We start from the raw sequence: 23,519 nt of genomic DNA, 5'->3' as shown, positions 1-23,519 counted from the left end.
GTGACAAGTGACTATAAAAGTCTTGAGTGAGAAAGAAACATGTCCCAAAATTTGCATTAAATTCAGCCTTCTAATTAGTATACAAGTATCGGAGTGATTTGTGTTTTTAAAATGATTATAGCTGGGCTATATAGCTATATATGATTATAATGGGCTTTTTTTTTTTTTTTTTTTTTTTTTTTTTTTTTTTTTTTTTTTTTTTTTTTATAAATCAGTTACTAGCTTGTCTCCAAAATCAAAACTTTAGATTTTAGCATCAATAAAATGATGCTAAAATCTACACAAATATTGTACACTCCCAAATCATTCATCCATCAATTTTATTCCACTAAAGCTGGGCAGACACTGATTTTTTATTTTATTTTTTTTTTCCCTTTTTTTTTTCCAGTCGCGCGATTGAGCTCCTGCTCAAACTGTACGATTGACTCGCAGGGGTTAGAAGTTCATAGGTCACGATGCAGGGTCTCACACTATACGACCCGATGCTCTGATGCGACCCGAGTGCTCACACTGTGCCTCCATAAAACGAAGGTTATAACAGAAATTCTGTCGCTCGTTCTCCCTCTCTGTCTTTCACTCACACAGACACGCACACCACCATCATCAACTTTGTTAAATTGCTAATGAAAAACATTGATCAGGCAGCTGTGATTGAGCAGCAGTGTAGATCCAACTATTTTCACGGTTGTTGTGGTCGTGATAATTTTGTGAGGCCACATCGAAAAGGCTCGGATGAGCTTGCCATAGTTCTACAAGTTGTACCTCCATCGCTTGTTTCCAGATCACACGCTGCACTGCCGTGCTGCGCCGTCTTTTTCGCTGACATTTGTGTTTGCGCAGTGTGAGAAACTGCGGTGACACCCTCACGACCAAGCGATTGATGATCGGGAGCTGGTTGTGAGGTGTCAATTGCTTCTCGTTACCCCACGTATACTACACGATGCATGACGCACGATGAAGGCCAAAATCGGGCCGATCGCCAAAACGGTCGAACGACTCAAATCGGCTCAAAATGGGCCAAAAATCGCACAGTGTCTGCCCAGCATTACTCAGTTCAGAGTCACTAGAGTCTATTCCAGCTGTCATAGGGCTGTGAATATAATATAAAAGTGAAACCTTGTTTGCAATTGAAAATGAAGGTCAAACAGACCAAAATGTCAATTGCCCTCCGACATTTATTATCTTAAGCTACTTAGCACATCATACTATAACATTTTTTATTTTTTTTTTTATTTAATGGTGTAATGTGTTGAAACTTGCTTTTGGACATTTATGTGACTTTGCTGATGGAGATGGAGGAGAGGAAGTGGGTTGTGACCTTTTGCCAATGTCCCAGCGTGCTGGAATTTGAATAGTGGACTCACTGCTTTGGGAATTGGTGATCAGTAGTATGTTCTCCTTCTTGGCCATCGAGTCATCTAACTGATAATAGTTTTGAGAGAAAATTACTTTTTTAACTACAACATTTGGGTGTGGATGGAAATGTTTAACAAAAGTGAAATCAGGAAGTAATAGGGCTTAATTGCAAATGAGTAGTAGAGATAAAAGCCTTGGGAGTAGTCCAGTTGGAGCTGAAGTAGTTGGTGTATGTAAGCTAGTTGTTGTTTTTTTTTTTTTTTTTTTTTTTTTTTCATTGTAAATGTATAATAAATCTACAATGGGGGTAGTGATCGCTATCTCCTCTCCTCCTCCTGTGAATCTGTAACTAGAGTACAATGCTATGGTCTGAATAGTGATGTATTAAATCGCAAAGGCACTTTATATTGACCTGATTATGACTGTATTTTCTGCAAGGGACGGAAAAAAATCTGGGTCATCTACAATAAACTGCTACACTTGGTGTCTTTGTAAGGGCATGACAAGTCCATTTTGAATATAAAGTATATTACCACACTACCTCCCATAGCTGTTCCTCCTCAAAGTTGAACATTTTTATCATTTTTTTCTGATCTTTTTTTTAAAATTTTTTTTAATTCTTCTTAATTCTAGGAACTAAAGGACGTTCAGCACAAGGACCAAATGGCTGCTGCCCGTGGGGTGCTACAGAGGAACATCCCATTGCTGTACACAGCATCCCGTGCCTGCCTGCAGCATCCTGACGTGGCAGCATACAAGGCCAACCGTGACCTGATCTACAAGCAGCTGCAGTCTGCAGTGTCCGGCATCTCCAATGCTGCCCAGGCCACTCCCACCGGAGATTCAGCACTCAGTCAGTCAGGAGGGGGTGGAGAGCTTGCCGATGCCCTCAACAATTTTGATGTAAGTCAAATGAGTGGCTTACAAGTCACAACCTGACTTGTCACACTTCCAGGTATCTGCTTAATCTAGAAAAGCATGACATTTAAAATGACATTTTTCCTAAGTCTAACAACAAAGGCCTGACTAGGACGAAACATTAGACTTGGGTCAGAATGCTAGTATATAGAGCTAACCAAACTGACTCATGAAATGATGAAAACCCCCCAAAGTTAGTGAGGTACATGGACAAACTTGGGACATGGCTTTAAGGCACATGCTTGACTCACTACTACTCCATTCTTTGAAGGACATAGATTAGTCCGTCTTTATGAACGCATCATAAGGAGGGGGGCGGAGAGGGGGTGGAGATATAGCCTCAAAGCTGTATCACAACATTCAATGGAAATGTGCTAAATTTCTGACGATATATGACATAAATAATAAAATAAATAAAATAAATCAGTTATTGCAGTTTGCAGGCATCAACATGTAGAGCAAAGAAAATAAAGGTCATCTTCTGTCCTTTTCCAATGAGCTACTGTCACTGATGACGCACTGCCTAATCTGAAGTGCGTATTTATTGAAACAAGTTGCCAACAGCAACATTACAGTGCAGAGGTAGTGACACAGCATCAGTCAAATTTAACCACGAAAGTAAAAGTATAACTGCCATATGCTTTTAAAAATGACTAAAGTAACATGAGTCTTAGAGCTTACATTATTGTCGCATAAAATGGTAAAGTTTTTTGTTTTTTTTTACCTGTGATGAGGATGTGTGATGGGTCAGGTTTTACAAAATGTATTGCTTAAGAAAAATGAACTTGAAAGGTATATAAAACGTGTGATAATGTACTCATAATATTTATAGGAAACAACATCAGGATAACAGCTGGAAAACACAAAGCTAATCAACTTAATGCAGCCTGGGGTGATAAATGCAGAGAAGATTAACCTGATTTCTCTTCCATTGCCACTTATTCTGTCACACTTGCAAAGTAACTTATTGTTTACAAGAGATTTTTCATGTTAAGATAAAGTCCAAAGACATTCAACAAATCCACGAGACAAATTAAGCTCCACAGAAGTACAGGTTTCTGTTGTGTCCTCTTTTGCTCAATGAATTATTCATCTTGTATTGGTTATTAAGTCATTTCGCAAGTAGCAGTGTCTTGATGTGTTGCTCATACTGAGACACTGTGTATTCGTGTGATTGATGCAATTCGCATGCTCATGTTTTATTAGCCAGTGGCTGTATGATGCATTGTTTAATTACTCATAGTTATTGCAGACCATGGTATTTCTGCTGGTTGACATGGGAGGTTTGGGAGTTGCTTGCACAGTTATTCCCGGCCTAGAATGTGACCCGTGGGAAGGGTGACTGCGCGTAAGCAAGATCTGCATGCAAAGGTAATGAGTCTGTGTTGCCATTAGTAAAAGAAAGCAGTGCTTTTTCCTCAGTAAATGAAACTCGAGTTAACTGAATTTGCTAAACAAAATTTGTTTTCTAAAAATTATTTGGTAATGGCCAAAGCACCTATTTATTTCATCTAGAGCTGGGAGATACTTATTTGTATCTCTCTGAAATTAGTAGTCAATTTGACAGTTAAAAGATTTGTACCAACAAAGATGGACATCTTTGGTTAAACAACCTTTTTTTGATTTATTTTACTTTTAATGTATAACACCAGTTAATTGTTGTTTCTGAGATCTTATGCCATGCACCAGGCTGCAGTGCCCCCCTTGTGCACTTTCTCTCAGGGGAGATGTAAATGAGAAACCTGAAAGACAGACATGTGAACCAGCATGTTTCAGAACTTTGATATAGAAAATGAATGGCTCTATGTAGGGTGTAATCTGGTGTGGTTGTTAGTGGAGAAATGTGAACCTACAGTAACGTGTGGGGAAAAGAAGGCGCCTGCTAATGTCAACCACACTCTGCAGGCTAATAATCAGGTTTTTATTTATTTAGCTTTTTGTGCGTGTGTGCAATCTTATGTGTGATGTGATACATTTTGTATTTTAGTGAAGAATTGGTTTCGGAAGGCCCTTAAGTGGTTTTGTTACAGTTTTTAGTCTTTTTGCTGTTTATTTATCTTGTTTTGGGTCCTATAACTAGCGAATTGGTCACAGGCAGTTGCTAACGCTACTAGGTAACCCTCTAATGTATTTACTTCACCCTCATATGTCAGCACTACCCTTCACTCCTGTTGAAGGGTAGTTGTTTGAAATACTCACCTGAAAGTTGAGAGAAATAACTCAGGATCTACTCACTTGGTTGTTAATGCTTATTTCGCCTGCCATGACTGTAGGCCGCCAAAATTCAGCGGCATTCTATTCCCTGATTTCTATATTGCTGCTAGTGTCTTGATGTATTAGATGACCCCTGGACAAAACCATTAAAGGCTTTCAAATTTTGTCACGGTTAGGGTGCCTGAGAATTCCAATGTTTAAAGGATTTGTTGCTTTTCTTTTTTGGAGGTGGTGGACTCAATAAGCCAAAAGGCAAGATGCTCTCCGTTTGATTCAGTACCCGCTAGAATAGGAGAAAAAAACAAAACGCTTGACTAAAACTATACTTAAGGTAGTACATGTGTTATGTAAGACCGTCTTCTTTGAGTGTCCTTCATCAACTAAGCATTACTTCTCAAAGTAGTCCCACTTGGGAATATAACACAATGCCGTTTGTGCATTGAACAAATGTGTATTTTTAGGGCAAGGGTAGGCTGATGGCTGAAAGAAAAGAGTTTGATGATATCATAGTTGGCTTGCGTCAAGCCCTTTTTTTTTTGTGTTTAAAATATTTTTTTTCACTCTAGAATAAAAAGATCATTAGTATGAAAGCTTTTCTGCCTAACGGCATCATTTCTGAGTGATTAATCAATATTGATCAGGTGACAAAAAAAAGCCCTTGTATCTGTTGCATCAGTGATTATTTTACAGGTAATTACACACACTCTAAATAAACTGGAATGCAGGCCTTTTCCAGAATACCTAGTTGTGGTGCCCACTTTCAAGTGCAAGGCAAAATTAGCAAATGAGTCAACCCCCGCCATCTCTCTCCCTCTCTCTTTTTTTTCCTCCTCCATGTCTCTCTCGTGTGCCTGTTGCCATGGTGATATGACACGCAAGCAGAGGAGGTCAGATGAGACATAACGGAGGGGGGCTGGAGGTGGCAGTGATAGAGGGCGGGCTGCCTAATAAACCACGATTGTAACAGCTGAATTGTTGAATATTTTTCAGCAATAGGGCATCTGCAGCAGTATTGCAGAGTTCATTTCTCCCCGAGTAAGTTGGCTGTCTTAGACTGTCACAAACGTTGTATTGATACCTTAACCCTCCGCAGTCACCACCAGCAGCCTTTCTCAGCAGATTTACCCGTGTGAAGTGAAACGTTTAAGTTGGCTCCCTTGTCCTACAGATATATGGAAAAAAGTGTGGGTTGCTGGAGCACCTCTTAGACTGAGATGAGCGATAAATACTACCCAACTAATACTTGAAAGAAAAGAAAGTTGTACAGTTGCATGGAAAAGTATGGAGACCCCTGAAGAATATCTGATTTAATTAAAAAGAAAATATATATATTTTTTGTTTGTCTTTTTTGCGCTGGAAGTATCGATGGTGTCCTGTTTTTGGTTACTTCTTGAGTTCAGTCCTTCATCAATATTTACAGTGTTAATATTGTAAACCTTCTTGACTTTGGTTGAGAGGCAAGTGACATTGTTGAGGGCAGCAGTGTTTCAAAAATTGAACTATTTATAACAAAGAACGCTGTGAGCACAGTGAGGAGGGGAAAAAGAAATCCCTATGCTGACGGCCTTTTTGCACTAAGGACTTTGTAAGTGCTGACGTTCATTGGACTTGTATAGAAAATATATACTGAGACGGCAAAAAAATACAGCCTGTGGAAATTGGTCTATAGGCACATATCACAGCAGTTTTTGTTTTCCTTCTTCTTTGTCAAGGAACTTTCTTTGCCACACCCTTTTCTGAGATATTTTTGGGCAAGCAGGGCACATGCCTAAAACAGCTGGAAACTGTTTTTCAACTGCTGTTTGATTTAAAAAAAAAAAAAAAAAAAAAAAAAAAAAAAAACTTGAAACCTTACTTGAACATAATCAAGCTTAAATTAAGAAAAACGAGCAGTGCCTAAACAAAATTAACTGGAGGAGCATTTAAACTATGATGAAAGTGATTTCTTCCAGGATGACTATGCTCCCTTCAGTAATGCACAAATGGTTGCTGCATGGTTTGAACTTGAAAGGAGAGAAAATACTCAAAACAAGGCACCTTGCAGCAGTTCTCAAGCTTACTAAGGTTTAAGTCGTCACCATGTGTTCAGGTTCATCTGCTACTGTATTCAATTCTTTAGCTAATAAATTAATGGGGTTCTCAATCACAAACTCTACTGTTACTGTTTTTATTACACTAGAAACAACATTTGGGTTACATTTTGTAACTTGGTTTTCCCATGAAGAACCTGCAAAAGGTATATCCGCCCCAGGGTCAAACTGTACAGTGGAGGCTCAGCCTGTTTTAAATGCCTTAAATTACACCATTTAAACCATTTTCCTTGCCAGTGCCTTATTTTCTTAAATTCTTTATCCCTAAATTAGTTTTGTGTTTATATTTTTTTATATATAAGCCATTTTATTTTTCTGTGTGGGAACCTAATGGCTTTTTAGCAGAGTGTGTTAACTATGTGAAGTGTGGCCTTTTCTGAGAATTTATTTTCGTCACCATTTGTGGTAGGACCATTTTAAACCAGGACATGTTGCTTTGGGGAGAGAGAAAGAGAATGTATATTAGACTTTATCATTATTACCTGCTTAACTTGAAGCAGTGTATTTAAATTGACAGCAAAAGTTACTTTCACTTTGTCCCGGATAATCAATTAACCCTGAAGATTTGTTTTACAATTTCTGAAGTTTAATACAGGGTTTTGCCTTTAGTGGCTTTAACGTTACCTTTGATACTGCTGCCCTTCCACCACAACAAAAATAAACCATCTTTGAGTTTGAGAGACAATGCAGGAGGGTGGACTGTCAGTGAAGAAAAACCCCCCAAAAACTTAGCCATGCTTTCATGGACTACAGACCATTTTACAAATAACTGCCAGTTGCCAAAAATCTTAGAATTGCCAGTCTCATTACAATTTCTGGATACACTCAGATAACAACAGTTCCAGACAAGCTCTATAAAAAGCCTCAGTCACACCAGGCCTCTTATTGTATTACTGCTGGAAACTACTGTTTTCAGTTTACATTAATTTATTTCAGCGTCTTATAGAGTGGGTCGTGATGAAGAGATTTGAATTTTGCTCAGCGAGTATATGCAGCTTTGTATATACTCGCTGGTTTGTATTTGTTCAATTGGAGACTGCATCCTTCTTTACCCCAAGGTTTAGTACTTTAAATGTTTGACCAGTTTCCTTTTTTTGAACTGTAAACACCTTAACAGGGACCACTAAGGTGAACTTGTGTCAGGTGTAAATCAAAAATCACTCAACAGGCTTCAGCCAGATATAAGAGCTTAACATAAAAATATTATTGGCTCATAATGTTCTGCAAAAACACTTTTGTGGCCGTTATTCAAGCCATAAAGTCGGGATAGAATTTGGCGTTGTGGGGAATACTGGCGTAAATTGGTGTAGATAGAGGAATTTAATCACTACACACATTCCATGAACTTTACTGGTTGGACACATCTGTTTTATTCTTTGCCATGTGGAAAGCACTTTGTAACACTGCCTTTGAAAGGCGCTAAAAAAGGAAGTTGTTGTTGTTCAGGGTGTACAGAGACGAAAAAAAAAAGACAACATGGCACTTTCCTCCCTTCTGGTTTTCCACCTCACCTCAGAGTCAGTCAGTTCAGTCATTTCCTTTCTTGTTACTCTGGGCTTTGTGAAGGAGAGATCAGTGTACCATGATTGTGCATTTTTTTTTTTGCTCCCTGTGTAATTTTCCCTCTGACCCTTTCTTTACAGAAACAAATCATTGTGGACCCCCTGGCGTTCAGCGAGGAGCGCTTCCGCCCTTCCCTGGAGGAGCGCCTTGAGAGCATCATCAGTGGTGCTGCCCTCATGGCTGACTCTTCATGCACACGTGATGACCGCAGGGAGCGCATTGTGGCCGAATGCAATTCTGTGCGCCAGGCTCTCCAGGACCTTCTGTCTGAGTATATGGGCAATGTAAGTCTCTTTTCAGTTTTGTTTTCTTGTCATGTTATCTCGTCCCATCTTCTTTATTGTAGGCAGAACAATTTTCTAAGGTCAAAGGTTGTGCAACGGACTACAAACACAATTCATTCTGGCATGGATTGAGTTAAACTCTTAACATTTGACTTTATGTGAGTGTAATATGCGAGTCTTTACATAATCTGTTCCACTTGCAGGCACACCAATACCAACACATAACTGTCAGTGACAATTAATTCGATTATGTAAGTGATTACATAGCTAATCCTTGACCTTGCTTAATGTCATAAAGTATAGTACTCAATATCAACAGTGCTAACCACCATGCCACCGTGCTGCCCATAGTACTCAATATATAAACTAAATTGCGAAATGTGGTCTTGCTCAATATTTCTTGTTGTGAACAACTTTTTAAACTGAAGTACTAGTTTGTTTCTGAAATTCAGCGGAAAGAAAAGACTTAGGAAAGTCTATACACATATAGAAAAGATGAGAAAAATTACAATACTAAATATTGCAGAGCATAATGACCAAGCTAGAGACAATTAAGCCCAGTCCACACAGGAAACTATTTGTTTGATGGTCATTTCTTGGTCACTGATGGTTGGTCATTAGTGGACATTCCAAGCTCCAAGTTGCCTTGGTGACCCCCTAATATATTTACTACCTTGTCATGTCAATCTACTGTATCCTGTGCTCTCATTGGTAGCTGCTTTAGTTGCTTGCCTCAAAGTTGAGAAGTTGATTTTTCAGCCATTACCAGCAGTTACTTCACCCACCATTGCTGGATGTCAGAACTGAGCCTGCTGATTTATTAAATGCTAAAATTACTATTCTGTCTGTAACAAAAAGTAATATATTTATTCCTGGCCTTGGCCCTGCATGCCATGCCTGTGAAATCTGTTTAGAATTTTAAGGATTCAGTGGACATATAAAGACCAAGAGCACAACCTTTTTTAGAGTTCACTTGCCTTTGGGGAAGTATCTAATATTAAAAAAAAAAAAAAAAAAAGATGACTTAATGGCAAAAACTGTTGATTTTTATCCTTCAAAAGGAAAATTTTTCCACAAGTGCTGATGTCTTATCACTGGATTAATGTGACATGTTTTGTATGTAGATGCAAATCTGCTCCCATTTGTTGGATTTTGTTTTGTCCCAAAAACAAAACAAAAAAACAACAAACAAATATAGATAGAGAGAGAGATATCTCTGAGCTGCTGCACTGGCATATCATTAAAGTGGCGGTAAAAACCGACACGAGGGTACACTGTTCGACCCAGCTGTGGTGGCCACGGCGCAAAGTAGGGCTGCACGATTTTGCATAAAATGAGAATCCCGATATTTTTTTTTTTTTTTTTTTTTTTTTTTTGGCTTGGAATTGAGATCACGATTCTCTCACGATTTTCTTTTCCATTATAAATATTTATTGCACTTATTAACTGCACATCAACTTCGTAACAGTTGAGACTGAACATAAAAACAACAAATGTCTCACGTTTTGTTGTTGCCGCAAAATGTTGTACTGCTTGAAATTCTGTCTCCACCTTTGCTCAACACTGCGTGTATAGAGCAGGTAATGCTACAATAGAAAAATAGCCTCCGTAATTTCTTTGTGCCTGCGGGAGTTCGACGTGTATAGGGAAGCGCTGTATAAGGTTCCCGTTATTGATGTTTGGGTGGTTGACCGGAACGGATTTTCTCCTGTCACTTTCTCGTCATCCCTGACATGTTCTCAGTTGTTTTTTCCCTGCTAATTTTAGCATCACACGGCACAGCTTCTGTATCACGTGGTATAAGGCTCCGCCTTTGTCATTTGTTGAGCAGGAAGAGTGAGCGCTTGTTTTCATGCAGAGTACGTCCCGGATCAAAATGCGGTACAGTCGTCTTTTTTTTTTTTTTCTTTCTTTCTTTCTTTTTTTCGTCGTTGTCTTTTGGAAATGAGATCGCACATAAGTATGAATCGAGATCGCGATTTTCTAACGATTAATCGTGCAGCCCTAGCGCAAAGCATCAGATTACAAAACTGCATGACCGGCTAGGGTGTCACAAATGTTATGGCGTGCCCCCAGATGATGTGATGTCCAACTCGGCACGGGGCGCTCAGAGCATAAAAGCACCATACCAGTGAATGCTTATAAAATTATTTGATTGCAGATCAGGTTTGCCTCAAAATTTGTTTTCATTGGACATTGACAAAATTAGCAGTTGTGGGTCAACTAAGTTTGAATGTCATTTTCTCTTATTCTAGCCTCAAGAATTGCAGTCATGGTTTGCACTCGTTGTCCATCCACAACATGTTCAGTTTATTTTAAGGTTCAAGACACTCATGAAGCATCTCTGATTTGCTTCAAAATGACTTTTCCACTTCACTGGACTCATCCATGCCAGCCATGTTACCCTGTATGACTTGAGATGTTAGATTTACAGCGAAATACCACTCTGATGATAAGTGGACATGATAGGTGTATGACCACTCATTTGGCCAAATGAAAACAACAGATGAGAAGCATAATGTGTCATTGTCCACAGTGTGCTTTAATGGCGTAGTTTAGCCTCTAAGAATGGTGCCTTTAAAGCTGTGGTAGATGTTTGTTATGAATCTTAAGCATCTAAACAAACCACACTTGTTTGAGGATGTGTCAAATTATTCCAAGACAGAGAGATAATAATATATTTGATGTCTTTCAGGGAGGCAGTCTTTTTCTTGCCTAAACCAGTGTAGGCCTATGCTTGGCACAACCTTGCTACATGAGGTCCTTGATTTTTAACTGTAGATCATTTTGAATGCAGATGAAGCAGTGAAAGTCAATAAACGGTATGTAGCCATTACAGCATATGGGTTTACACTCACAGCTCATGGTGTTGGAAAGACTCCTAACTCATTCATTCCCATCCCTTATGTTTCTTCATACCCTCTAGCTACAACTTGTTTACCCCCCTTCTCCATTTTTCCTGCACTCCTCCTGACTCAAAGATTTCCTACTATCGTATAGTAAAACTCAAGCATTGAATCTTAGGTTTTGTTGAAAGGATTTAACTTGGAGTATAATTAATTGTTCAGTGTAGGGTTGTTGTACTATACTTTATGTTGTACGACTTGAGTTGCTTTGAGCTTAAAATGTGCTAACAGCAGTGGCCAAGAATCAAATTCTGGAGCTTGCATTTATGTGCTAGTGTGTTCCTCATCCCTTAGGCCATGAAACAAAAATGCTTTTGTTAATCTTTTTCATTAAGTTTTGTGTAGGTTTGTTTAATTAGGCATATTACAAGTTGTACAACCCCCAGTAGTAATATACAAATGATCTGGCTGCGGCATGCTGCAACAATATATTAAAGCGATAATTAAAAAAAAAAAAAAAGTCCTTTGAATACCCTCTTAAAAATCTCTTGATCATTTTTATATGGAAAAGGGCTGGATAGATAATGACAATTGGTATGTTGTCTAGAAATCAGGTTTTTGGTTTTTTTGTGTTACATTTTGTTTCAAAGCCAGCTTGGTTTATATTAAAGTTGTTTTGATAAGCATTTTTTTTTTTTTTTTTTTTTTTTTTTAATGTTCTGTTTAGGTCTGTTTTTGAGCTTTTCAAACTGCCTTTTTATACACATTCACAGCAGGTGATTTATTGCTTGTTTCATTTGTTTGTTCAACCATGAGAGTTATTCGAGGAGCAGTTGAAATTATGAGCTGATTTGAACACCATTTAATATGTTTATCTTGTATACAGCAGACACTTTATACAAGTTGTATTGACTTTTATAAATTTGAGCTTTGAGATAGATATTCATTCATTCATTCATTCATTCATTCATTCATTCATTCATTCATTCAATGGAACTAAGTGAATAGAAAAGTTGGGATGCACTAGCTACAGATGTCTAAATGTATCAAGCACATTATGCGGATGAATCACTTGGATATGTCCAAGTGTCTTTCTTTTTTCGTGTTCCCAGAGTAGAAAATGTAAGGGCAATGCTAATGATGATCATTTAATAAGACTAGAGCTTGTCTACTCAGCCAGTGAAGTGGAAAGGTGGGTGGGGGGAATGTCGCCCCAGCACTGCCACATATTGTGACCTCAATTATTCCATATTGTCATGACAGTTTGGCATGGCACGTGTCGAGTGCAACTGTTTCTGCCACTTTTTATTAATAATGCATCCCTTGTTCTCGGCATCTGTCAGGGTTTCATTTCACATTGGAGAGTGACACTTGCTTGTTTTGACATACACAGCTACTGACATTTAAATTTCTTCAACCGGATAGGATATATTATCATTTTCACCTTAGGCAAAAAAGACATACCTGGCCAATGTAGTGGAACCCAACTTGTCCTCCTTGCTTGTGGTTTTTGGTGTAGTTCTCTTCCCACACTCTGCCTTCTCCTTGCTGAGTTCTGTTTCACTTTCTTTTGCGGTTTCAGTCTTCCTGCTTGTGCCCTCTTTTCTTAGTGCCTCACTCTTTTCTTAAGTCTTGCTGTTTTCTTGCCTTGGGCATCTAAAATGAATTTTATTCTTACACTGTGCGTGCCTCTCATTTTAAATACTTTTTAGGTTTGTATCTTGTGCCATGTACCCGCCTTACCTGGTACCCTTATTGTGTGTGTGTGTGTGTGTGTGTGTGTGTGTGTGTGTGTGTGTGTGTGTGTGTGTGTGTGTTAATAACAAGTTCACAACGCTAATGAGGATATTGATTGACATTTTACATGAGGATTTTGTTTGGACATATTTAAAACACAAACAAAGAAACAAACAAAGATTGTGTTTGATATTGTACCCAGAGGTTGTGATTATTATAAACTGTTTTTACCAAAAATATTGGGGTGGGAGAGTGACAGGGTTTTTGATTTTATTTATTTTATTTTAACTTTGTCTATTTGTAATCTCAATGGATAATTAAAACAAATTGCACTCCACACAATGTAACGGGGAAAGCTTTAGAGTCCCAAAGGTTTTTCTGTATTTACAGCCTCCATAAAACACTGGTCTATCAGTAAAAGCCCTTCAGGCTACATTTCATTGATGGGGTGATCTTTTGCTGGTGAATTCCAAGCTTTTTGATTAGCTTTGCTGTCAGGTAAATGAGGTACACCCTTTCTTTAACAGGGTGTGTTGTGAACTGCATTAGACGGCTTGTTTTAAATAATTTGCTGGCAGCTGTGGCAAGCTTTGTCTGTATATTAATATATTTGTATTAATTCAGATTACAAATTTCTGTGTCAACTTTTGACCTTTTGCCGTGTCCCTTTCTTGGTCACTTGAGAGCTGAGGAAACAATTTATAAGTGTAATATACTGGAAAAATACCGATGCAACAGCTTAAGCATGCAGATGGTCCTTCTGATGGTAGTTGTCCTTAAGGTAGACTCATATTTAGCACCATAACATTTTCATTGAATGTACATCAGTTTAAATGTTTTCTTTCAATACTGCATTTTCTTTTCTTTTTTTCTTTTTTTTTACAGTTACAACACTGTGAATACACTGTTAAGTGACAAGATCAAACTAAGAAGCCTTCATTTCTTTCCTTGTTCTAAGTTTCAAACACTTTCAAATATAACACTAATATTCCTTTACTGTTGAGATTGAGAAGGACTGGTGTCCGTCTACGTAGAGAGGTGGCTGCCTCAGAGCCAAAGTGGCACATCTTAAAATGGATTCAACTGAGAATGTGGAATCCAGTTATTAGCCAGGAAAGGCCATTGTCTTTGAGTTCCTGTATCTTGGAACTATAGTTGAATCTAAAACCTAAACAGACTGCGAAGAACATGTATATTGCATACAGAAAAAGTTATAGCTTTAAAACTAAGGGCTTAGGTACCTTTCAGAAAACAAAGCTTATCCCTCAGTTAAGTACCAGATGGTTTAAGTGGTGTAAGCAACGTTGGTGTTTGTTTTGTAGAAAACATGGTTTGATTAGGCTCGAGTTGGAATTTTTGCTGTTTACTTAAAGCAGGCCTGATGTTGGACCATTTCTCTCTGGTTATGAGACAGCAGTGGCAGACTTGCTGGGTCTGGAATATTTTGTAATATGGTAACATGACGGCCATAGGTTTTTGTGAATAAAAGTGCTGTTCTAAGTTTGAATTAGATTTTAATTTATTAGGCTAAATATTCAAGCATGTCTATTGGTTTGTAATTCTCAATTGTTTGTGCTAGGACTCACCAGTGATATCCTTGGAGAATGGCTTTAAATTTAAGCAATAGATACATTAGGGGTTATATGCTGATGAGAGTCCTGATCAATGTGTCTCTCCTAGTAAGCATTTTCTAGATTTATTGGAGGTCTTATAATGAGTACCTGAAACATACATGGGTTCTGAGTCCTTGAACCACACTGCCGAAGCCGTGCTGTCAGACTCGTCAGTTTTGTGCCTTGCTCACTTGGGTACACCCTCCAGGTTAATTACGGAAGCTTGCTTTTTGTAGACCTCATCAGAAAAGAGCAGGTAAAATTGAAGTGGCTCTTGTAGTTATTTATTATCTGAACCTTCTGACAAATGTAAGATCATAGGTTAGAGGGGTGTGGTGTTTTTTTTTTTTTTTTTTTTTTTTTTTGTTTCAATCCTCAGATGAAATAGTTACATGAAGAAAATGGCTTAACAAGTTTCTGTGCCTTTATAATTTCTACTTAATATAACACAAGTGCGCACTAAAAATATGATTAGAAATATGTAAATTATGGAAAGTTTCTTGAACAAATACCTGTCAGGTGTTTATTTTGATATTATTTTGTTTTCAGTTAGCTGTTTTAGAGCAGTCAGTGAGTGAGAACAAACATGGTAGAGTTAAGTTTGTACTCTGTTTAATCATCCAAAAATGTGGAAGTTGTCTGGATTCAAGTACTCAGTCTGTCTAAAATCAAAACAATATTGGATTTGTTGTTTGCAGTGGCAGTAATACTTGCACTAAGCAGAGATTTAGAGAGTGGCTCGAAAATCCAGAGGTTAGATAGCCAATAACTGTATTTACTGGAGTGTTATACAACTGTAGAAAAAAAATATGGACACTGAAATGATAAAACGAAGTCTTTTCTGTTGTTTTAGTTTTTATGTAAATTGCTTTACTGTCTTGTGTGAATGTTTCACTTTGATATTTTTTTTCTTTTATATTTTGCACATAGAAGCTTAAGACTTTTTTTTTTGCGTTGATGAATTATATCTACTACTTTTTTTTTTTTTTTCATCTGAAAGTTGAATCTGAAACTAGACTCAAAGACAGTACTGTTTATAAATGTCACTTGTAAAAACTAAGAAAAAGGAAACACCCATGCCATTAATGTTGCCTATAATCTATTAGCCCACACGAAATGTGAAGTCTTAATTTGTGGTTTTGGTTTTGATTTTCTCCATGTAAGTAAATATCACATTGTCACAGAGTTTCTAATTCCAAAGTTTAATCTCTAGTTTTTTGCTCTGACATCCAAGAAAAATGGACAATGCTGGATGTTACTGGTGTTATCTGATGATCATTATCTGTAACTGCAGTGCTTGTATATCGGTCATTTAATTTTGGGCATTTAATCACATAGGACCAGTGTCGATGCAAAATCACGAATTTGGTGCAGTTAATATTCTCAACAATTCAGTCTTACATAAGACTGGAAATGCTTTAATAGCTTAATTACTGGTTATTCATTGCAGTGTTAGTTTGTAGATTTTTCACTATTTGCTCTTCTATTAAACAACAACCTATAGCTTGTGGTAAAGTAAAAATTAATTAACTTTTGAATGTACCCATAAACATGAATCCTCATAGCAAAAAAAATTGAATTTTTAAAATCATAAATATTTAAACTATCCTTCTTGAATGTCAACAAGTGTTGAATTTCACTTTGTTGATGTTCAGAGTTTTGCAGTATCATGATTTATACACTGTACTAAAGTGCAATTACAGACCAAACCAAGTTGTGAGCATCCATCAGTTGGCAAACACCTTGTAAATTATAATCATTTTATTTAAAAAATATATGTTTTGAGGGGACAATGTTTTTTTTTTTCTTCAGTTTGGCACAGCTTATCCACTATACAGATATGAAATTGTACATATTACAATACAAAAGGAAAATGGGAAGAGAAAAGCATTCATTTTGCACAAAGAGGTTGGGTTAGAGAGGGGATTGGTGCTGCTTTTTTTTTTTTTTTTTTTTTTTTTCTCCCTATTTTCCATTTTTTTTTTCTTTTTTTTTTTTTTTATATTATTTTTTTTTTTTAGGCAGGGTGGGAACAAGGGCTAGAGGATGACAAGAGGAAACAAAAACAGATTACAAAGAGCCAAAGTGCAAAGGGATGCATATTTCTACAAATTTGTGGATTTTCAGTCACTTGGTACAACTGTAGTATTAAACAGTGAAATGTCTAATGATGGACAGAACTTTATAGGAATTCCATATACATCCCCATACTTGGTGTTATCAAAAACAAAGTCTCCCCATAAAGTTTGCTGAATGAGATTAGGAAATATTCAACTGAATTTTGACTCTTGAACATGCAAGACAGATTAGAAGGGCAATAGTTAAAGCAGTGCTAAGCTGGAAACAACTTAAATTAGAAAATGGAGGTGCTTGACTGATCAGTGTATGCAATGCTTTCATTCAATTCAGACATGAAGTGTAACAATTTTTGGTTTACAAAAGCACTTTCTTGTTTTAGGCATCCTATGAGCATGTGCTGAGACATGTTGACACGCAAGCATTCATTTGAGTGTGAAGCCAAATTTTGACAAGCTCAATATAAAGACAAAGCCACAAATGGTACCTCCTCCTTACCTATAGGGGGCATCAGCCAATGAACTTCACCCTAATTGTTGAAAACCAGGCATCTCACTTAAAAGTGCTGCATCTTGTCATCACTAATTGCAGACTTTAGTAAACACGAGTTAAAATACTAGTCCTAGGAATTGATAAGAATATCGTAAAATCGCTGAGTACTTGAATTTTACAGTGTTCAAACATTGGACTGCTCAACACTTGATTAGCTGTGAAGTTGCTGCTACTCTGGTCAGTGTACATTTCATGCCTAAGGTGCTGTCATTCTGTCATTCCATTCTCTACTACTTTTACTTGCCCAAAAGGATGCTCGGAATTGTTAAGAAAAAGACATAACCCCATTGTTAAACTCTGTCTTCATCGTCCTATCTATTCCTCTCAGCCCCACTCTTTCACCCTACCCCCACTACTAAATTGAACACAAAGAAGTGCGAAGCTACTGCAGCAGCTTTAGTCTGATGCTAATGCACATCCTCCCCCTGCTGCATACAAATGTGTCCTGACCCAGGCTTGCTGTTTGCTTATCACTGGATCTCCATTTGCTCTCAGGGTATTGACCGCAGTTTAACTTGACACGTTCGAGTGCTAACCTAGGACCTGAAATTCATTTTTCGCTAACAAGAACAAAACCTTAAAAAAAATATATTCGCACATGATTTTTGGTCACAAGGATTAATATACTGTATTATTTTTCAGTGGTAGCATGACTAAATGTTTCTAGATCACTGGTGTGGGTGATAGAATATTAAGTTCATTTTGCCTTGCTTTAATTGGTTCAATCTTGAGCCTGTCAGGACTTATTAGTGTGTAAGCAGTAAAGAGCACAGGCTACTGGGGTTTTGTATTCAGAATAAAATGCGCTCCTGTCTGGCATTTGAGCTGTTTGTTACAGTTTGTCACTTGCTACCCTCACTCTAGCTTGTCTGTATATTGATCCTGGTATAATATAGCTCATCAGTTAATTGTAATCAACACCTAAAGCTGTTGGAAATATTATGGTCACAGTTTGTATGGCAGTTGAAAATGGAGAATCCATGTACAGATCATTGTAGATCATTTTCCATGTCTAGGGTGAGGCTGACATCCATGAGTTTTTTTTTTTTTTTTTTTCCTTCTAAGCAGTGTAGTGTGTTGGAAGTTAATCACAGTTGTTCAGTCTGTCCCACAGATTGAGAATTTATTTGTGGTGTTGAGCCCTCGTGGGTGGGAGCTAAAACATCCATTAACTTGAGTCAGCTGCAAAACAGCTTTTCATTTACGGGGGTAACGTCTGATTAAAGAGGTAATTTTTCCAATTTATATAATTGAACATAAATTCTCCATTCTCAGTCCACACTTTCAGTTGCATTTCCACACAGAAATGTTTCTTTGGAGGAAATCCAAATTTATTTATTTTTTTTAGAAATAAAACAATCTCATTCTTACTAAATACAGCCTCTCTTCTTCTTCTTCTTCTTTTTGTTTTCTGTTATTTGAATTTGGCAACCCAAATGTATTCTTGGTGGGAAACCGTGGAACCATGTCAGATTTGCTAAACGTAATGTCATAAGTGATTACTCAATAGAATTTCAGGATTCTTCTATCCGTAACAGATGATTTCTTTATTCATAACATAACAATAATGACATTTACTTTACAGTTATAATTCATAATTTGAGTTTGGTCTTAGTGCCCTTTAATGTATTATAGTTCTCTCAAAACAAAGCTACAAAACAAAATGTTCTGATAATTGGTTCTGTTCATTTGCCCCAGTGATTGAATGTTTGGCTTGGACTGCCTATGGTGTAGTTAGAAACAGCATTTCAAATATTTACTTTTTAAAAGAAAATACATAAATCACATCTTCCCTTAATGTATTCTGTTAGCAGAGGGCCACTTGGCAAAGTAGTTTCTCTGTGCTGCAGAATATAGAGACAGTGGTGGAGACAGATCTCACAGTTTACAATTTTCTTCTTTAAAATGATTGCCCCTGCCTGATATGAACAACCTTGCATTCATATAAAAATAAATTTGTGACTATCTCTACAACGTCCTGTAACTGCCCAACCTCTGCCATTGTAGCATTCTCACATATTCTCAAATCTCACTTGTAGAAATTATGCTTTTTACATAAACTGGGAAAAAAAAATCAAACCCTGTATCATCTGAAATGGTCAAATGACAAACCATATGCTCTAGGAATAAATAAGAGTTCATACTTCACACTCTTTGTAAGGCAGCTGCTGACACTTGCACTGCCCGTAGCCGTTGATGATTACGAGTGCCCCTTCTTCATGGCTGGGCTCATACTCATTATAGGGTACCTGCGTAGCTAGGTCTGCCATAGGCTGTCGTTGCTGGGTCCTCATCTGTCTGCGGTTCTGAATAGCCGAACAGTGGCGTATCCGGCGCAGGGTAGGAGGGCAGCACTTCCGTGAGATATAGACAACAAAAATGATGAAAAAGAATGAAAAAAGAAGGGCCATAGTTCCCATGATAACCCTTTGAGTCATAACAGTGTTGTCTGCAGTTGCGAAGTCATCTGTTACAGCTGCCTCTTCCAATGGAGCAGTAGTAGCTTGAGCAGTGCGTGATGTTTGTGTTATGATTGTTGTGGTAGTGACTGTGGTAAAGCTCCCAAAATCCTCTGCATAGTCCGGTGTGGGGGTCGGCTGCATAATTCCAAACAAGGAGCTTGTGATCTCTGCAGCTGTAGTAGCGTCTGTTGTTGTACTAATGGTCTGAACGACTGGTACTGAAAAATTCTGACAAAGTTGGAATCCATAAACGGCATCTAGTATCTCCTCACCTTGGGCATATTCAGGACTGTGGCAGAGGATAGAATGCTCCCACCTTCCCTTAAAGGTGCTTAGCCAAGTGGCAAGAGAGCAAATCCTTTTGGTACATTCCCAAAGGTTGCTGGACAGCCCAATCATACCCAAAGACTGCCACATATCCAAGACTTGGGGATCCAGGCTGCTCAGTTTGTTGTTATCCAGCAGCAAAACTTTTAAATTTGGCAGCGTTTGAAATACATCAGGGGTCAGGACACGAATTTCATTTCCTGTGAGGTCCAGCTTCTCCAGCGTGGTCCAGATCCATTCCATGCCACATGTTACGTTGCTGATCTTATTCCATTGCAGGTATAGAAATTGAAGGGCAACAAGGCGAGGGAAATGGGCCAAGTTTATCTTGGTCAGTTGATTGTGCTCCAAGTGGAGCTCTTTAAGCTTGATGAGCCCAGCAAATCCATTTCGTGCCAGGCTTCGGAGACGGTTGCTGCTTAGGCCCAGATATTCCAGGCTACGGCAGTCCCAAAATGCCCGAACAGGTGTGGTGCGAAGTAAATTAGAGCGGAGGTGGAGTATCTGGAGCTTCCTCAGTCCGTGAAACAGTTCTGGCTCCAAAGCAGTCATCTGATTGAAGGACAGGTCCAGTATCTGAAGATTGATGAGGTGGATGAAGGTTGTGTTGGGCAACTTGGTGATACGATTGGAGCTCAAATTGAGGTCCTTCAGTTTATAGAGCCCTTGAAAGGCATCCTCTTGTACTGTGGTAATCTGGTTGTGGTCTAGATGTAGCCAAGTGAGCTGGCTGAAACCATAGAATTGATCAGGACTGAGCTCAGTGATACTATTGTGTCGTAATGACAGCCCCAGGGCTCCCTTGTCCACACCATCTGGGGGTGCCTTAAGCCCCTGGGTGTCGCAGTAAAACTGCAGGTCCTCACAGCGGCATTTTTGAGGGCAGGTTGTGCACAACGCAGGAGACAGCAGGCACGCTAGGAGCATGCTGATCACAGACAGAGCCGCTGGTGCAGGTCCCACCAATGGCCACCTTGAATGGAAACCTGGGTGGGTTCAAAGACAAGAAAATGAACTGTGGGGCGGGAAAGCTAATCTCTGCAGAGTACTTATTACTAATTCATGCTGGCAGTTATGCTTTTTTGTGTACGCTCTGTCTTGTCCTTACATATAGCTGCTAAGGTATTTTACATTGGCAACTTTAACAGTGTATGTAAACATGATACCCTTGAGATTCGGTTTAATGGAGATGTCATTTTCTCAGCAAGGCTTCTAATGATCAGCTGCATACATAAGGCAGACCTTTTTTTTTTTTTTTTTTTTTTCTCTCCTCTCCCTTACCATTTATATTAAGCCTGTTTTGGTCCACATTTTGTGCTATTCATTCGAGCATAATTTTCTTAATATCGTCATTCTTTTTTTTTATTTTTATTTTTTTTTATTAAGTGCTCTATGCTTCTTTTTTTCCCTAGGGGAGGAAAAAAACATAGATCTGTTATCTGTTCAGGAAAAAATAATAATTTAAAAAAAAATCTTTTTTTCATCACTTATGAGATCTTCTAGAAGATTCAAATGTTAAAAATGTATGTCTTCCCAACTCTTCTGTCTGAAGGAGGAAACATGAAGGACCATTGCAGTAAATAGACTAGGCAGAAGAGCTTTTAGTCTTCAGCCTCCCTCACTCTTACTTGTATTCCCTATTCATGTCCAGACCTGTCATATAAAGGGGCTAACTTACCCATTCTTTTGTGCACATCGGAGGCTGCATTCAACTGTCCTTTTCCGCAGACTCTTGGAGCAACCAGATGGAAGAAAAATCCAAAGGGAAAAAGCCCTTTTGATTAAGCACAAAAGGAATCAGCCTCTTGGGAAATAAAGCAATTCTGAACCCACCCAATTCAAACAAAATATGAAATTCCATGTCCCGACTAGATGTTTATTCCTTTTATTTTGTTAGTCCTTTAAAATCCAGGCTCATAGAAGAGTGAGTCTTTTTCTTCAAGCCCACGAATCCTTGAAGAAATTATTATTTTTTTTAAGTTGATCAGTTGCATCCAGAGCGACTCCAGTGATCAGACCCCCCCCTCTCCCTTTTTCTTCTTTTTCTTTTTTTTACCCTTTTGTTTCCTTTCCTCCGCAATGGTGTCAGCTCAGACCGTTAATTGAAGATCAAGCGCTTCTCTTTCATTGCCGTGGTCCTCCAACCCTAACTTGTTGATGGCAGCCAGAGATCTTGCTTCTGACGCCGGCTCAGTCTCAGCATAGCCTCTGCAGAGCTGTGAGCGGAGCCCTCGTCTGCTAGCTGAGACGCAGGGAGAGAGAGAAAAAAGCAGAGCAGGGAGTCAGGGATGTTATTCTGTGCTTTTTTGTTGCAGCCACTCACTGCTACAGAGTGGTGGCAGCCTGGCGTCGATCATCACTACTGTTTCTCTCTCTCTTTTTCTCTCCCACACACACACACACACAAACACCCTCTCACTCTCCTGCTCAGTCACTTGCTCTCTGCCTCATACACAGTGCTTGTGCACCTTAGTCTTCCTCCACCTCCCTCTTGCATTTCCCTTCCCTCCCACTGGCTCGTCACCTTCAGAATATTGATATCTTGAACGTGTTGCGGCAGCATGCTGTTGAAATTAACCACAGCTGTAAATCTCAGTCTCGCATTGCTGCTGTTCTGCAGACTGTATGTATAAATGTATACACAGGACATAAACCTTAAAAAAAATAAAAAGAGAGAACGCAGCAAAACAGATTTTACTACATCAGTGCTAACATAGGGTGTCAAATTTACATATCCTGGTTGCAGTTCTTTAACTTTTGAGGACAGGCATGTGATCAATTGCCAGCTCCTTTGAAGTTAAGTTAGGCTAGCTTTTAAAATGTAAAGGTCAAGGAAAAATACTGGGTTATTCATGTGATGCATTAAAAGGATTTGAAATTTACTAATGCTAACATGTATCTACTTGACCTTAAGCTATTTTGTGATTATTTTTTTATTTTTTTTATTTTCTGTTGGAAAAATGTTTGCATTTCAGAGGTTTTTTTTTAATAAATTTTTTTTTGAATCCCCCTTTTTAAAAATAAAAAATAAAAAAAATTATTATTATTTGTTTATTGTTGTTTTGCTGTTCATCCCTTTTGGTAGAAAAACTGAGGTAGCTGAAAAGTCGAGGTGTGAAATGAACCGTGGTGATGAGAAATTCCTTAATCCCTTGTCCCTATAGTTCTTCATTATTTAATGTTTGGTTGAGGTGCGTTTTGGGGTATATGCATCAAATTAAATTGCAATCAGGCAGACTACTTAGCAGAAATGGTATGAAGAACAGATGGTATCCTGCTCAAAGTTGGTTCTTCGGCCCCAGTCTCCTTAAATTTATCTGATCTGGATTTTAAACATTGTTATTTAATGAAAGCACGTAACAATGCACACTGATCACTGATTGGTGATGGTGAATTCCATATTTTCTGTTTTTTCACAATTTAAGTTGGAACACAGAAAAAGTAAGCCCCGTCATTATCTGGCGGTGAATTTGCAGGTCAT

At 38.3% G+C, this 23,519-nt stretch overlaps 2 protein-coding genes across 2 annotated transcripts in view; one reads left to right on the top strand and one right to left on the bottom strand.

The window, feature by feature from the left end:
* Window positions 1–23,519, top strand: part of ctnna1 (catenin (cadherin-associated protein), alpha 1) — a 77,173-nt gene that overhangs the window by 13,692 nt on the left and 39,962 nt on the right. Inside the window, exons 6-7 of the mRNA XM_026189554.1 lie at window positions 1,990–2,259; window positions 8,222–8,425. Of these exons, the coding sequence (XP_026045339.1) occupies window positions 1,990–2,259; window positions 8,222–8,425 (474 nt within the window). The remainder of the gene's footprint in view (window positions 1–1,989; window positions 2,260–8,221; window positions 8,426–23,519) is intronic.
* lrrtm2 (leucine rich repeat transmembrane neuronal 2) lies at window positions 16,596–22,873 on the bottom strand. Its single transcript, XM_026189569.1, has 2 exons — window positions 21,717–22,873; window positions 16,596–21,024 (listed from the first exon to the last, which is right to left on the bottom strand). Exons 1-2 carry the CDS (start codon window positions 21,718–21,720, stop codon window positions 19,388–19,390), a joined length of 1,641 nt encoding a protein of 546 aa, XP_026045354.1. The 5' UTR covers window positions 21,721–22,873; the 3' UTR covers window positions 16,596–19,387.

This window comes from Astatotilapia calliptera, chromosome 2 (genome assembly GCF_900246225.1).
Source record: "Astatotilapia calliptera chromosome 2, fAstCal1.2, whole genome shotgun sequence".
Classification (NCBI taxonomy): Eukaryota; Metazoa; Chordata; class Actinopteri; order Cichliformes; family Cichlidae; genus Astatotilapia; species Astatotilapia calliptera.
The sequence above is the reverse complement of the archived record's forward strand: the minus strand, read 5'-3'. Positions and strand labels throughout refer to the sequence as shown.